At 44.9% G+C, this 15,160-nt stretch overlaps 1 protein-coding gene across 3 annotated transcripts in view; it reads left to right on the top strand.

Annotated features, from left to right (window-relative positions):
- Nucleotides 1-15,160, top strand: part of coro2aa (coronin 2Aa) — a 56,929-nt gene that overhangs the window by 32,244 nt on the left and 9,525 nt on the right. For all 3 annotated transcript variants that reach the window (XM_031828279.1, XM_031828282.1, XM_031828280.1), the window contains exons 3-7: nt 1,259-1,375; nt 1,892-2,041; nt 5,699-5,878; nt 6,545-6,661; nt 7,656-7,760. In XM_031828279.1, the coding sequence (XP_031684139.1) occupies nt 1,259-1,375; nt 1,892-2,041; nt 5,699-5,878; nt 6,545-6,661; nt 7,656-7,760 (669 nt within the window). The remainder of the gene's footprint in view (nt 1-1,258; nt 1,376-1,891; nt 2,042-5,698; nt 5,879-6,544; nt 6,662-7,655; nt 7,761-15,160) is intronic.

Raw genomic sequence — 15,160 nt, 5'->3', positions numbered from 1 at the left:
TCGCAAGGAGTTGAAACTATGGCTTGTCTCAGAGACGCCCTCCCCTACCCCGACACACACACAGGCACGCACACACACACCGTTTGGTCCCTATAATCTAATACATGTATGACCCATCTCTCTCTCTCTGACAGCATGTTCTTAGACTGAGTCATTCATGTAGTTTCAGGGCTCACCCCCCTATCCCAAACACACCTTGCCTACACACACACACACACACACACACACACACACACACACACACACACACACACACACACACACACACACACACACACACACACCATGCTCCTCCTGGACACTAATGATGTCATGCAGTGTGTGTTGTGTCAGTCACCTGTCACAACACACCTGTGAGTGGTTCTTTTCAGACTCATTAGTAAGGGAGCTAAGACAGGCCTGGATTACTGCATTCTTAAACTTCTTGAATTGTCTGATGCAAATCAGATTGAGACCATAAGGATTGTGTAATAGAGACATGTTGTGTTAAAACAATGGTGAATAGTGAACACGCCCCAGCATTGCTCAACATGCTTACCTCTGTCATAAGTTGCTGATCTTGATAGATTATGTCTAGATCTATTCAGGAAGTGTCTGAGTAGACAGACATCTAAAGAATAAAACACATCAATATGGTTGGCTTTTAAAACTGTTTTTACACTCTTTCTTAAATTACTTCTTTATGTACCACCTTTGCCGTCATGTTAGCCAGCTAGGGTATTGAAGTGAATTATTCGTAAACTATTCCTTGCTGTCATTGCCTATTGCTCAATTGTCTTCAGGTAGGTGAAGGGCTTGCTATGCCGCCTTGCATAGACTTGCTGGTTAGCTCTGTAGTGAGGTTGTCATTCAGTATGCTGAGGTAGGCTGCCTGTCCTGACTTGTAAAGAGGACTCAGACTTGGTTCTTTCTAGGCTGGTCTGCCGATTACATCATGTTTACCTGGACAAATTCTGTCCCTGACTTTGAATACTGGATATTTGTTGACCGGTTTCTTCGAGTAATGAATATTCATTTTATCTTGCGATTTCCCCTGTTTACCTTAGTCCTAGTCCTTATATGTTTATGTATAGTCTGTATCCTGCCTACACATTTCTACCTGAAGTAATGATGAATAAGATCAAACCTCAGACTCTAGCTCCACTTTCTCCTGACCCCATGGCTCCTAGGAATCTTGCAAACACACACTGACTTCAGGGCAGGAGTGTGAGGCCTGATGTAATGTTCTATTGCCCCCCCCCCTGTCTGTGTTATTCAGACAGGGAAGGTGGACCCCCTTCACCCCAAAGTGTCAGGCCACAGAGGTAACGTACTGGACATCAAATGGAACCCCTTCAACGACTTCTGTATAGCATCCTGCTCGGAGGACTCCACGGTCAGTAGTGTACACACACACACACATAAAATCACTTTTCCATTCATTCATACCACTGACTAAGTAGCCAACTGGGGTTAGAGCAACATCTTTTCAACAGTCAAAGATAACTGGAGGGCCTAGGTAATAGCTGTCTGAAGTCCTGACCTGTACTAACACCTGTAACATGTTTGAGACTTACAACCCTTCTTTGTGTGTTATGAATTAGCCGCTGGTCAGTCTCAAATTCCTCACCTTTCAGTTTGGCTCTCTGAGTTGGCTCTAGTCAATGGTTAGCTTTGAAGTGTGTGTATGTAACTTTTTATGTGTGTCCTTGTGTGTGCATGTGGGTGTGCCTGTGTGTGTGTGTGTCTGTCTGTGTGTATTTGTGTGTGTGTGTGTGTGTCTGTCTGTGTGTGTGTGTGTGTGTGTGTGTGTGTGTGTGTGTGTGTGTGTGTGTGTGTGTGTGTGTGTGTGTGTGTGTGTGTGTGTGTGTGTGTGTGTGTGTGTGTGTGTGTGTGTGTGTTGCTCTAACAGGTGAAGGTATGGGACATCCCTCCCCATGGTGTGCTGAAGAACCTGACGGTGCCGTGGAAGGAGCTGCAGGGTCACAGCCGCAGGGTGGGCCTCATCGAGTGGCACCCTACTGCCAACAATGTGCTCTTCAGCACTGGCTATGACTACCAGGTAACACACACACACTAACCCTCAGATACACAAGCTCATGTATACAGTACCTTCAGAAAGTATTCACACCCCTTGACTTTTTTCACATTTTATTGTGTTACAGCCTGAATTTAAAATGGATTCAATTGAGATTTTGTGTCACTGATCTACACACAATACCCCATAATGTCAAAGTGGAATTGTGTTTTTAGACATTTTTACAAATGAATTAAAAATGAAAAGCTGAAATGTCTTGCCAGGGAGGTTTTTCAATGCCTCGCAAAAAAGGGAACCTATTGGTACTTTGGATGGTGTATCAATACACCCAATCACTACAAAGATACGTGTCCTTCCTAACTCAGTTGACGGAGAGGAAGGAAACCGCTCAGAGATTTCAACCAGTTAAATGGCTGTGATAGGAGAAAACTGAGGATGGATCAACAACATTAACCTAATTGACAGAGTGAAAAGAAGGAACCCTGTACCGAATAAAACTATACCAAAACATGCATTCTGTTTGCAATAAGGCACTAAAGTAATATTGCAAAACATGTGGCAAGGAAATTAACTTTTTGTCCTGAATTAAAGCATTATGTTTGGAGAAAATCAAAGACAACACATTACTGAGTACCCCTCTTCATACTTTAAAGCATAGTGGTGGCTGCATGTTGTGGGTATGCTTGTCATCGGCAAGGGAATTTGTTTCGATAAAAAGAAAAGGGGATAGAGCTAATGCAAGTTTCAGCAGGACAATAACCTAAACGCAAGGCCAACTATACACAGGAGTTTACTAAGACAACATTGAATGTTCTTGAGTGACCTAGTTACAGTTTTGACTTCAATTGGCTTGAAAATCTATGGCAAGACTTGAAAATGGCTGTCTAGCAATGATTAACAACCAACTTGACAGAGCTTGAAGAGTTTTAAAAAGAATAATAGGGAAATATTGTACGATCCAGGTGTGTAACTTACCCAGAAAGACTCACAGCTGTAATCGCTGCCAAAGGTGATTCAGGGGGTTGAATACTTGTCTAATCAAAATATATTAGTGTTTTATTTTCCATTAATAAAATAAAATGTTACAATTTTTCTTCCACTTTGACATTCAAGTATTTTGTGTAGATCGTTGACAACACATGACAAATCCATTTGAATCATTGTAAAGTCACACACACACACACACACACACACACACACACACACACACACACACACACACACACACACACACACACACACACACACACACACACACACTCAGACACATATACCCTCACAGCTACTCCTGCTCACACACACACACACACACACACACACACACACACACACACACACACACACACACACACACACACACACACACACACACACACACACACTCAGACACATATACCCTCACAGCTACTCCTGCTCGCTCACACACACACACACACACACACACACACACACACACACACACACACACACACACACACACACACTCAGACACATATACCCTCACAGCTACTCCTGCTCACACGCTCACACACACACACACACACACACACACACACACACACACACACACACACACACACACACACACTCAGACACATATACCCTCACAGCTACTCCTGCTCGCTCACACACACACACACACACACACACACACACACACACACACACACACACACACACACACACACACACACACACACACACACACACACACACACTCAGACACATATACCCTCACAGCTACTCCTGCTCACACACACTTGCATACAGATACTCAGACACACTCAATGTAATATATCGCACATATACAGAATAGTGAGAGCTAACCTGGAAATAGCTTTGGCAGGAATAATCTATCAATGTTGAAATGCAGCCAAACGGGTCACCACATTCTACTGCAGCTTAATCTGCTTGGCAAAGTGCAACAGTATGCAATTTTTATTTTAGTTAAGCTTTATTTAACTAGGCAAGTCAGTTAAGAACAAATTCTTATTTACAATGACGGTCTACCCCAGCCAAACCCTAACGACTCTTGGCCAATTGTGCGCCGCCCTATGGGACTCCCTATCACGCCTGGTTATGATACAGCCTGGAATCTAACCAGGGTCTGTAGTGACGCCTCTAGAACTGAGATGCAGTGCCTTGGACCGGAACCCAAATCGATCACTGTCTATCTGCCTCACATGAACATTGCTCTTTGTTGACCTTTAAAGATTCCTTGGCAATCTGTTGAGCTCCTCAGTACTTGAATATTAGACTCCCATGTAGGAATTTACAGTATAAGAATGCAAGTCAAATGTGTTGGAAATGGGGCTGTTACGGTGACCGTTTTAACGCCACACCGGCGATCACGAGTCATGATGGCTGTCAAATTCCATGTGACCTTTTTAGTCATGGTAATTAGGCTTCTCCAAGCTCTGATGCTGCTGATGGTCAGTAGAAGCCTACCAAACTTGACAACTGCCTGGTACTCAGCACTCTATTGTCCGTCTAATCACTCAGACATCAATGAAAATCTAATCGAAAATCTAATCAAACACTTAATGAGAGCCCATGAGCTTATGTTGCACAACATTTCCATAGGCTATGCAATTGCGTGAGAAAACAGAGTGATGGCCTCTATTTAATAGAGGAGGATCCCATCAGCTTTCTATAGGCTAGGTCTACTGTAACGATCGTCATAATGGGTAGACCAAGGCGTGATTTGGGTTCATCATATTTATTTTAAATGTGAACCAGCAATAAAACAATAAAGACAAACAAACAAACGAACGTACAGCCTTGTAGGTCTCAAAAGCAACAATACAAAAACAAGATCCCACAAACAACAGGTGGGAAAAGGCTACCTAAATATGATTCCCAATCAGAGACAACGATAGACAGCTACTTCTGATTGGGAACCATACCAGGCCAACATAGAAATACAAAAACTAGACTACACATAGAAATAATAAACTAGAACACCCCCCAGTCACACCCTGACCTACACCACCATATAAAATAAAGGTTTTCTATGGTCAGGACGTGACAGGGCCGCAAATCCTGAAACCAAAAGGGAGAGTTAGGGGGGGGGTGTCTAGTGTCGGTGGCGGCTCTGGTGCGGGATGAAGAACCCTCTCATCCCGCGGATCCTCCAGCATCGGAGGCGGCTCTGGTGCGGGACGAAGAACCCTCCCATCCCGCGGATCCTCCAGCATCGGAGGTGGCTCAGGTGCGGGACGAAGAACCCGCTCATCCTGTGAATCCAACCATGGACCCGGGCTAGATGCTGTGCCTGGACTGGGCACCAACGCAGAAGAAGACTCTGACCTTGGAGCTGGACTGGACGCCGTGCTTAGACTGGGCATCGGTTCAGGGGAAGGCTCCCGCAATGGAGCGGGACTGGACGCTGTGCCTGGACGCTGTGCCTGGACTGGGCACCAACGCAGAAGAAGACTCTGACCTTGGAGCTGGACTGGATGCCATGCTTAGACTGGGCATTGGTGCAGGAGAAGGCTCCGGCCATGGAGCTGGAGGTTCTGCATTGAGATGCAGTGCCTTAGACTGCTGCGCCACCCTGGACCCCACACACACACCCTGCTCGCCTGTCGAGTTACAGAATTGAAAATCCTTTGTCAATCTGTTTGTACTTTCAGTATCTGATTCCCTAACATGTGTGTGTGTGTGTGTGTCCTTCCCCAGGTGATGATCTGGAACCTGGACAGCCCTGAGGCGGTGATAAAGAACCCGGTGCGGACCATCAGCCACCACACTGACGTGGTGCTCTCCATGTCCTTCAATACCGATGGCAGCAGGCTGGCCACGTCCTGCAAGGACAAGAAGATCAGGGTCCTAGAGCCACGCACTGGGAACCTGCTACAGGTCTGTACGGGTGAGGCTGCTGGGTTTGTGTGTTTGTCTGTAGTTGTATTCAAGTATTACATTTTTTTGTCGTAATGCTATTGTCCTCGGTAACAGTGATATAATTACTATTTATATCAACACGGTGCTTAGGATTCTCCTTCTCTCCTTGTCCTGTGCCCTTCCACGCCCCTCCAGCACCACACAGCCAAAACTGACACCTCCCCATCGGCCGCCCCATAGACCCCTGGGATCTGCACCCACCCAGCCACCCCATGACTCATGTTCTCACTCTCCTCTCCGCCCCTCAAACCAGCTGATGTGGCAATGTGCAGATAGTGACACAGTGATGTTGCAAAGACCTATTTGTGCAGACACAATGTGCTGACGTTTAAAATATCATGTTTATACAGACGCCAATAGACTGTTTACTTCTGAAACTACTGCAACCCCAGGAGCATGACACCCATAACATCTCTGTGATGCAATGTGAATACATTAGTTAAAACAACTCTGTAGGGTTATCTATCCACCCATGTTTCTTCCTGACTGGGGCACTGCTTCAAATCATCATTTCATCTCTGACCAATCTGGTTAAATATAGACTCAATAAAACATTTAGAAATAAACCTCTTGTCACAGACCTTTTAGTTTTTGGATTTGTTTGTTTCCTGCTGTGTTTTTCAGGAGGCCAACTGTAAGAACCACAAAGCCAGCAAGGTGCTGTTCCTGGGGAACCTCAAGATGCTGCTGTCCACCGGCAGCTCCCGCTGGAACCACAGACAGATGGCCCTCTGGGACCAGGTACACAACCACACTACTGATAGAGGCTGCCCTTAGGCACAGATCTAGGGTCAGTTTACATGTTGACAGATGGCCCTCTGGGACCAGGTAGGTACACAACCACACTACTGATAGAGGCTGCTCTTTGGCACAGATCTAGGGTCAGTTTACATGTTGACAGATGGCCCTCTGGGACCAGGTACACAACCACACTACTGATAGAGGCTGCTCTTAGGCACAGATCTAGGGTCAGTTTACATGTTGACAGATGGCCCTCTGGGACCAGGTAGGTACACAACCACACTACTGATAGAGGCTGCGCTTAGGCACAGATCTAGGGTCAGTTTACATGTTGACAGATGGCCCTCTGAGACCAGGTACATAACCACACTGCTAGGATTTGCTGTCTCACCCACAATCGCTGATATCAACCATTAAGGATATGTAAAACTGACCTTAGAGCAGTGTGTAGGAGCAACTTCATCGTACTTTGGTAGAGGCTGACCCTGAGGAACCGTGCTAGGAACAGCTTGCTTCCCCAATTCAGGGGGGCAAATTCAAAACTGACCTTAGATCAGTGTCAATTAGTGGTGACTTCATCTTATTGTGATCAAACAACGGCTCCCTCTGGTGCCAAATTGGGTGTATCTCAAAATAGAAATCCTGCTGGATGCTTTCATGCAAAAGCCCCAAACACAAATAGTATCTGTTTTGGTTATGTCATTTATCATCTGATTCCTCCCTGCATGTGTTTGTTGCACAACAACCAGTATTTTATTTGAAAACAACCACTGTATGTTGGTGTGTATCTGAGGGGGCGGGGAGATTATGACAACACGGATTAGGGGGTTTTAAACAGTCAATCTTTTTCATTCTGTACTGGGAGACATGTTCATGTTACCTCCACTTTAATGAAACCTCAATTCTTATTGAAGTTATAAGGTGTTCTTGCCTTGAGTTTTAACAAGTTTAGTTGATTAAGTAATCGTGTGTGTGTGTGTGTGTGTGTCTACAGGAGGACCTAGATGTGCCTTTGTTACAGGAGGACCTAGATGGTTCGTCTGGGGTGCTCTTCCCTTTCTACGACCCAGACACACACATGCTCTACATAGCAGGGAAGGTGGGTCTCTGGTACATGGCTGGTTGAGACACAACACATTCCCATCAAGGTGTTCTGGTTGAATGAATTCTACTACGTTTTAAATGGTTGACTCTTGAAGAACAAGAGCACACACACACAAACATGCCTACATGTCTGACAGGTGTCTCTCTCTTTCTCCCTGTCTCTCTCTGTCTCTCTCTCTCCCTCTCTCTGTCTCTCTATCTCTCCCTTTCTCTCTGTCTCTCTCTCTCTACCTCCCTCTCTGTCTCTCTCTACCTCCCTCTCTCTTTCCATCTCTCTCTCCCTCTCTCTCTCTCTCTCTCTCTCCCCATCTTTCTTTCTGTCTCTCTCTCTGTCTCTCTCTACCCAACTCTTTCTCTCTATGTCTCTCTCTCCATCTCTCTCTCTCTCTCTCTCTCTCTCTCTCTCTCTCTCTCTCGCTCTCTCTCTCCCCATCTCTTTCTCTCTGTCTCTCTCTCCATCTCTCTCTGTCTCTCTCTCTCCCTCTCTCTCTCCCCATCTCTTTCCCTCTCTCTCTCCCCATCTCTTTCCATCTCTTTCTCCCTTTCTCTCTGTCTCTCTCTCTCTACCTCCCTCTCTGTCTCTCTCTACCACCCTCTCTCTTTCCATCGCTCTCTCTCTCTCTTCCCATCTTTCTCTCTGTCTCTCTCCATCTCTCTCTCTCTCTTTCCCCATCTCTTTCTCTCTCTCTCTACCACCCTCTCTCTTTCCATCGCTCTCTCTCTCTCTCCCCAACTCTTTCTCTCTGTCTCTCTCTCCATATCTCTCTCTCTCTTTCCCCATCTCTTTCTCTCTGTCTCTCTCTCCATCTCTCTCCCTCGCCCGCTCTCCCCATCTCTTTCCATCTCTCTCTCTCTCTCTTTCCATCTCTCTCTCCCCATCTCTTTCTCTCTGTCTCTCTCTCTCTGTCTCTCTCTCTCTCTCCCCATCTCTTTCTCTCTGTATCTCTCTCCATCTCAATTCAATTCAATTCAAGGAGCTTTATTGGTATGGGAAACATGTGTTAACATTGCCAAAGCAAATGAGGTAGATAATATATAAAAGTGAAATAAACAATAAAAATTAACAGTAAACATTACACATACAGAAGTTTCAAAACAATAAAGACAATGCAAATGTCATATTATATATATATATACACAGTGTTGTAACAATGTACAAATGGTTAAAGTACACAAGGGAAAATAAATAAGCATAAATATGGATTGTATTTACAATGGTGTTTGTTCTTCACTGGTTGCCCTTTTCTTGTGGCAATAGGTCACAAATCTTGCTGCTGTGATGGCACACTGTGGAATTTCACCCAGTAGATATGGGAGTTTATCAAAATTGGATTTGTTTTTGAATCCTTTGTGGATCTGTGTAATCTGAGGGAAATATGTCTCTAATATGGTCATACATTGGGCAGGAGGTTAGGAAGTGCAGCTCAGTTTCCAACTCATTTTGTGGGCAGTGAGCACATAGCCTGTCTTCTCTTGAGATCCATGTCTGTCTACGGTGGCCTTTCTCAATAGCAAGGCTATGCTCACTAAGTCTGTACATAGTCAAAGCTTTCCTTAAGTTTGGGTCAGTCACAGTGGTCAGGTATTCTGCCACTGTGTACTCTCTGTTTAGGGCCAAATAGCATTCTAGTTTGCTCTTGTTTTTTGTTAATTCTTTCTTCTTTCCAATGTGTCAAGTAATTATCTTTTTGTTTTCTCGTGATTTGGTTAGGTCTAATTGTGCTGCTGTCCTGGGGCTCTGTGGGGTCTGTTTGTGTTTGTGAACAGAGCCCCTGGACCAGCTTGATTAGGGAACTCTTCTCCAGGTTCATCTCTCTGTAGGTGATGGCTTTGTTATGGAAGGTTTGGGAATTGCTTCCTTTTAGGTGGTTGTAGAATTTAACGGCTCTTTTCTAGATTTTGATCATTTGTGGGTATCAGTCTAATTCTGCTCTGCATGCATTATTTGGTGTTCTACGTTGTACACGGAGGATATTTTTGCAGGATTCTGCATGCAGAGTCTCAATTTGGTGTTTGTCCCATTTTGTGAAGTCTTGGTTGGTGAGCGGACCCCAGACCTCACAACCATAAAGGGCAATGGGCTCTATGACTGATTCAAGTATTTTTAGCCAGATCCTAATTGGTATGTTGAAATATATGTTCCTTTTGATGGCATAGAATGCCCTTCTTGCCTTGTCTCTCAGATCGTTCACAGCTTTGTGGAAGTTACCTGTGGAGCTGATGTTTAGGCCAAGGTATGTATATTTTTTGTGTGCTCTAGGGCAACAGTGTCTAGATGGAATTTGTATTTGTGGTCCTGGCGACTGGACCTTTTTTGGAACAACATTATTTTGGTCTTACTGAGATTTACTGTCATGGCCCAGGTCTGACAGAATCTGTGCAGACGATCTAGGTGCTGCTGTTGGCCCTCCTTGGTTGGTGACAGAAGCACCAGATCATCAGCAAACAGCAGACATTTGACTTCGGATTCTAGTAGGGTGAGGCCGGGTGCTGCAGACTTTTCTAGTGCCCATGCCAATTCGTTGATATATATGTTGAAGAGGGTGGGGCTTAAGCTGCATCCCTGTCTCACCCCATGACCCTGTGTGAAGAAATGTGTGTTTTTTGCCAATTTTAACCACACACTTGTTGTTTGTGTACATGGATTTTATAATGTCGTATGTTTTACCCCCAACACCACTTTCCATCAATTTTTATAGCAGACCTTCATGCCAAATTGAGTCGAAGGCTTTTTTGAAATCAACAAAGCATGAGAAGACTTTGCCTTTGTTTTGTTTTGTTTGGTTGTCAATTAGGGTGTGCAGGGTGAATACATGTTCTGTTGTATGGTCATTTGGTAAAAAGCTCATTTGACATTTGCTCAGTACATTGTTTTCATTGAGGAAATGTACGAGTCTGCCGTTAATGATAATGCAGAGGATTTTCCCAAGGTTACTGTTGACGCATATTCCACGGTAGTTATTGGGGTCAAATTTGTCTCCACTTTTGTGGATTGGGATGATCAGTCCTTGGTTCCAAATATTGGGGAAGATGCCAGAGCTAAGGATGATGTTAAAGAGTTTTAGTATAGCCAATTTGAATTTGTTGTCTGTATATTTGATAATTGAATTAAGGATACCATCAACACCACAGGCCTTTTTGGGTTGGAGGGTTTTTATTTTGTTCTGTAACTCATTCAATGTAATTGGAGAATCCAGTGGGTTCTGGTAGTCTTTCATAGTTGATTCTAAGATTTGCATTTGATCATGTATATGTTTTTGCTCTTTATTCTTTGTTATAGAGCCAAAAAGATTGGAGAAGTGGTTTACCCATACATCTCCATTTTGGATAGATAATTCTTTGTGTTGTTGTTTGTTTAGTGTTTTCCAATTTTCACAGAAGTGGTTAGTCTATGGATTCTTCAATTACATTGAGCTGATTTCCGACATGCTGTTCCTTCTTTTTCCGTAGTGTATTTCTGTATTGTTTTAGTGATTCACCATAGTGAAGGAGTAGACTCAGGTTTTCCGGGTCTCTATGTTTTTGGTTGGACAGGTTTCTCAATTTCTTTCTTAGATTTTTGCATTCTTCATCAAACCATTTGTCATTGTTGTTCATTTTCTTTGGTTTTCTATTTGAGATTTTTAGATTTGATAGGGAAGCTGAGAGGTCAAATATACTGTTAAGATTTTCTACTGCCAAGTTTACACCTTCACTATTACAATGAAACCTTTTGTCCAGGAAATTGTCTAGAAGGGATTGAATTTGTTGTTGCCTAATTGTTTTTTGGTAGGTTTCCAAACTGCATTCCTTCCATCTATAGCATTTCTTAATGTTACTCAGTTCCTTTGGCTTTGATGCCTCATGATTGAGTATTGCTCTGTTCAAGTAGACTGTGATTTTGCTGTGTTCTGATAGGGGTGTCAGTAGGCTGACTGTGAACGCTCTGAGAGACTCTGGGTTGAGGTCAGTGATAAAGTAGTCTACAGTACTACTGCCAAGAGATGAGCTATAGGTGTACCTACCATAGGAGTCCCCTCGAGGCCTACCATTGACTATGTACATACCCAGCGTGCGACAGAGCTGCAGGAGTTGTGACCCGTTTTTGTTGGTTATGTTGTCATAGTTGTGCCTAGGGGGGCATATGTGGGAGGGAATGCTGTCACCTGCAGGCAGGTGTTTGTCCCCCTGTGTGCTGAGGGTGTCAGGTTCTTGTCCGGTTCTGGCATTTAGGTCACCACAGACTAGTACATGTCCCTGGGCCTGGAAATAATTGATTTCCCCCTCCAGGATGGAGAAGCTGTCTTCATTAAAGTATGGGGATTCTAGTGGGGGGATATAGGTAGCACACAGGAGGACATTTTTTCCTGTTAAGATCATTTCCTTTTGAATTTCTAGCCAAATTGTAACGCTCCGGGTGTCGTTGGTGTGGAATCAGACGCAGGAAACAGAGAGTGCAATGCTGTGCTCTTTAATGCACTAACGCAACACAGGGTGCTCACAACCAAACTGCCCCAAACACGGGGGACGAAAATAGTACCACAGAATACAGGACCAGGAACAAACACGTTCCTCTACTACAGAACCGAAGGTCACAATAATTAAGCACAAAGAAACAGGCGGGCCGGCTGTCTAATAAAGCTCAACTAATGATTCACTAACAGGTGCTACCAATAAACATACAAGGAGGGGGAGGAAAGACAATCAGTGGCAGCTAATAGGCCGGTGACGACGACCGCCGAGCGCCACCCGACCGGGAAGGGAAGCCACCCTCGGTCGGACTCGTGACACAAATGTAAAATGTTCCTGTTTTGATTAATTTAATGGAGTGCGTTAGGTCTGCTCTGTACCAAATTAGCATACCCCCTGAGTCCCTTCCCTGTTTCACACCTGGTAGTTTGGTGGATGGGACTACCAGCTCTCTGTAACCTAGAGGGCAACCAGTGGGTCCGTCTCGTCTATAACAGGTTTCTTGCAGGATGACAATGTCTGTATTACCGATTTCTTTGGTGAAGTCCGGGTTCCTGCTCTTTAGGCCAAAGGCAGATGACCTCAGGCCTTGGATATTCCAGGATGATATAGTGAAGGCTTTTTGTTCCATAAAGTGTCCAATGTTGTTGGTCGTGGTTTGGCCTCAGGCCAGTAAGTGTGAGCAGAGCCTGCTGAGCATCTGGTACATGCCATTGGCTTGGGCGAGTGTAAGAGTGGGGGTTGGGCCTGTTTGCCCGCTCACTACCTGGGCGTATGTGTGACTTCCATGTTGAGGCCCTCTTTGCGGGAGTGGGGGGCATGGAGTGGGCAGGAGTGGCATAGGTCTGATCTGAGGGGGCCTAAATGGGGTGTGGGCATGGTTGACGTGGGGGGGTGTTGATTGGTTGGGGCTGGGGTGTGGATGTGTCTGGGGGTGCTGTGGTCTGGATGTAAGTCCTCTTGGCGTGGGTCCTCTATGTGTGGGTCCAGAGGGGGGGATCCTGCAGGTCTTGGAGGGTGTCTCGCTGGTCTGGGTGGGGTGTCTATTGATCTGTTGCTCCTGTGTGAAGTGTTGGGGATACGTTTGAGAGTGATGTCCTTTAGAGTCCGGGCAAAGGTGGACACTGCTGCCTTGTAGAGGTGGACCTGGTCATAGAGGCTGTTCAAGTCCAGGGTGGAGTGGTGGGCCAGGAAAACATTTGGTTTTGAGGCACAGTCACGAGAAATACTTGCGTTTACCCGCTGTATTGTGGCAGAGTGGAAGTCTTTTCGTGGTAGCAGGGTGGAGATAACCACTTGTGCGTTGGGGAAAGTAGAAGAAGCCTTTTCAATCACTCCCTTCAGTGCTGTGGCCACCCTTTCCTGCTGTGCTCTCAGGTCGTTTGTGCCTGTGTGTGTTATTATGTGTATTATTATGTGGCTGGGTGACCCTAGTTGGTCCTCAGACAGAAGGTCTAGGGCGAGCTGGACACCAGAGTTTAGACACACTGCGTTTGGGAAAAAGTTTTTTTTCTTCTATATATTTCCCATTTGAGTCCATAAGGAGTACAATCTTCTCTTAACAAAGGGGTAGTGTGCTAATATAGCACTGTGCCATGCCAGGGGATGGTTTGTGTGGAAGATAAGGTTGCTGATGTTCCCATTTTTGTAATAGTCAGCAAAAAGTGTCTCTTGATTTTCCATAAGGAGCTTCATTTTGTAATCTTTTCTTGCCTTATCATTCTTTACATACACAGGGTACTGTATTTTAATTACCTCTGAACAGTGGGAGGGAGCTTCTAAGGCCTCTCCATTTGGTTGGAGTAGACTGTTTGACTCTCCTGCCATTGTTGGGCTAATGGGCTTTGTTACCTCTCACTTGACACGCCAGTGCTAGTTGAAGCTGTATCAAGCTTGGCAGAATTATGTTTAAATTCAGTCCTTATAAAGTAATGTTGTGTATTTTTCTTCTTGGCTTTTGGAAATAGAATATAGTTTCAAACTAAACATTACTCTCTCAGTTCCAGGTTGGGTGGTGTTTTCAGGTTTCTGTTGTTTTCCAGAGAATTTGCTGTCGAGAATAATAATCCTTGGTAGTTGTGAGCCTTCCAGGTGATTCCATAATTCCGTCCAAAATCAGGTTGTAGGTTTTAAGTTTTGATTTGAAGTGAGGGTTATGTTGTAGAGGATAGCATCCTGTATGTGTTCCTGACAAAAAATCCAAGTTTACCTAACTCTAAATCTATTTTTTTAAATAAAATGCTGAAAAGGCAGGAGCTCATCTGATCGTGACCTCTGCTCTCTCATCTCTCTCTCTCCCCATCTCTTTCTCTCTGTCTCTCTCTCTCCATCTCTCTCTCTCTCCCCATCTCTTTCTCTCTGTCTCTCTCTCTCCATCTCTCTCTCTGTCTCTCTCCCCATCTCTCTCTCTCTCCCCATCTCTTTCTCTCTATGTCTCTCTCCATCTCTCTCTCTCTCTCTCTCCCCATTTCTTTCTCTCTGTCTCTCTCCATCTCTCTCTCTTTCTCTCTATGTCTCTCTCCACCTCTCTCTCTTTCTCTCTATGTCTCTCTCCACCTCTCTCTCTCTCCCCATCTCTTTCTCTCTATGTCTCTCTCCATCTCTCTCTCTCTCTCTCTCCCCATCTCTTTCTCTCTGTCTCTCTCCATCTCTCTCTCTTTCTCTCTATGTCTCTCTCCACCTCTCTCTCTTTCTCTCTCTGTCTCTCTCCATCTCTCTCTCTTTCTCTCTCTGTCTCTCTCCATCTCTCTCTCTTTCTCTCTCTGTCTCTCTCCACCTCTCTCTCTTTCTCTCTCTCTCTCTCTCTCTCCCCATCTCTTTCTCTCTGTCTCTCTCTCCATCTCTGTTTCTCTGTCTCTCTCTCATCTCTCTCTCTCTCTCTCCCCATCTCTTTCTCTCTATGTCTCTCTCTCTCTCTCTCTTTCTCTCTCCCTCCATCTCTCTCTC

Source organism: Oncorhynchus kisutch, linkage group LG7, assembly GCF_002021735.2.
Source record: "Oncorhynchus kisutch isolate 150728-3 linkage group LG7, Okis_V2, whole genome shotgun sequence".
In the NCBI taxonomy this organism is placed as follows: Eukaryota; Metazoa; Chordata; class Actinopteri; order Salmoniformes; family Salmonidae; genus Oncorhynchus; species Oncorhynchus kisutch.
Note: the sequence above shows the minus strand (reverse complement) of the source record. Positions and strands in the feature narration are given on the sequence as shown.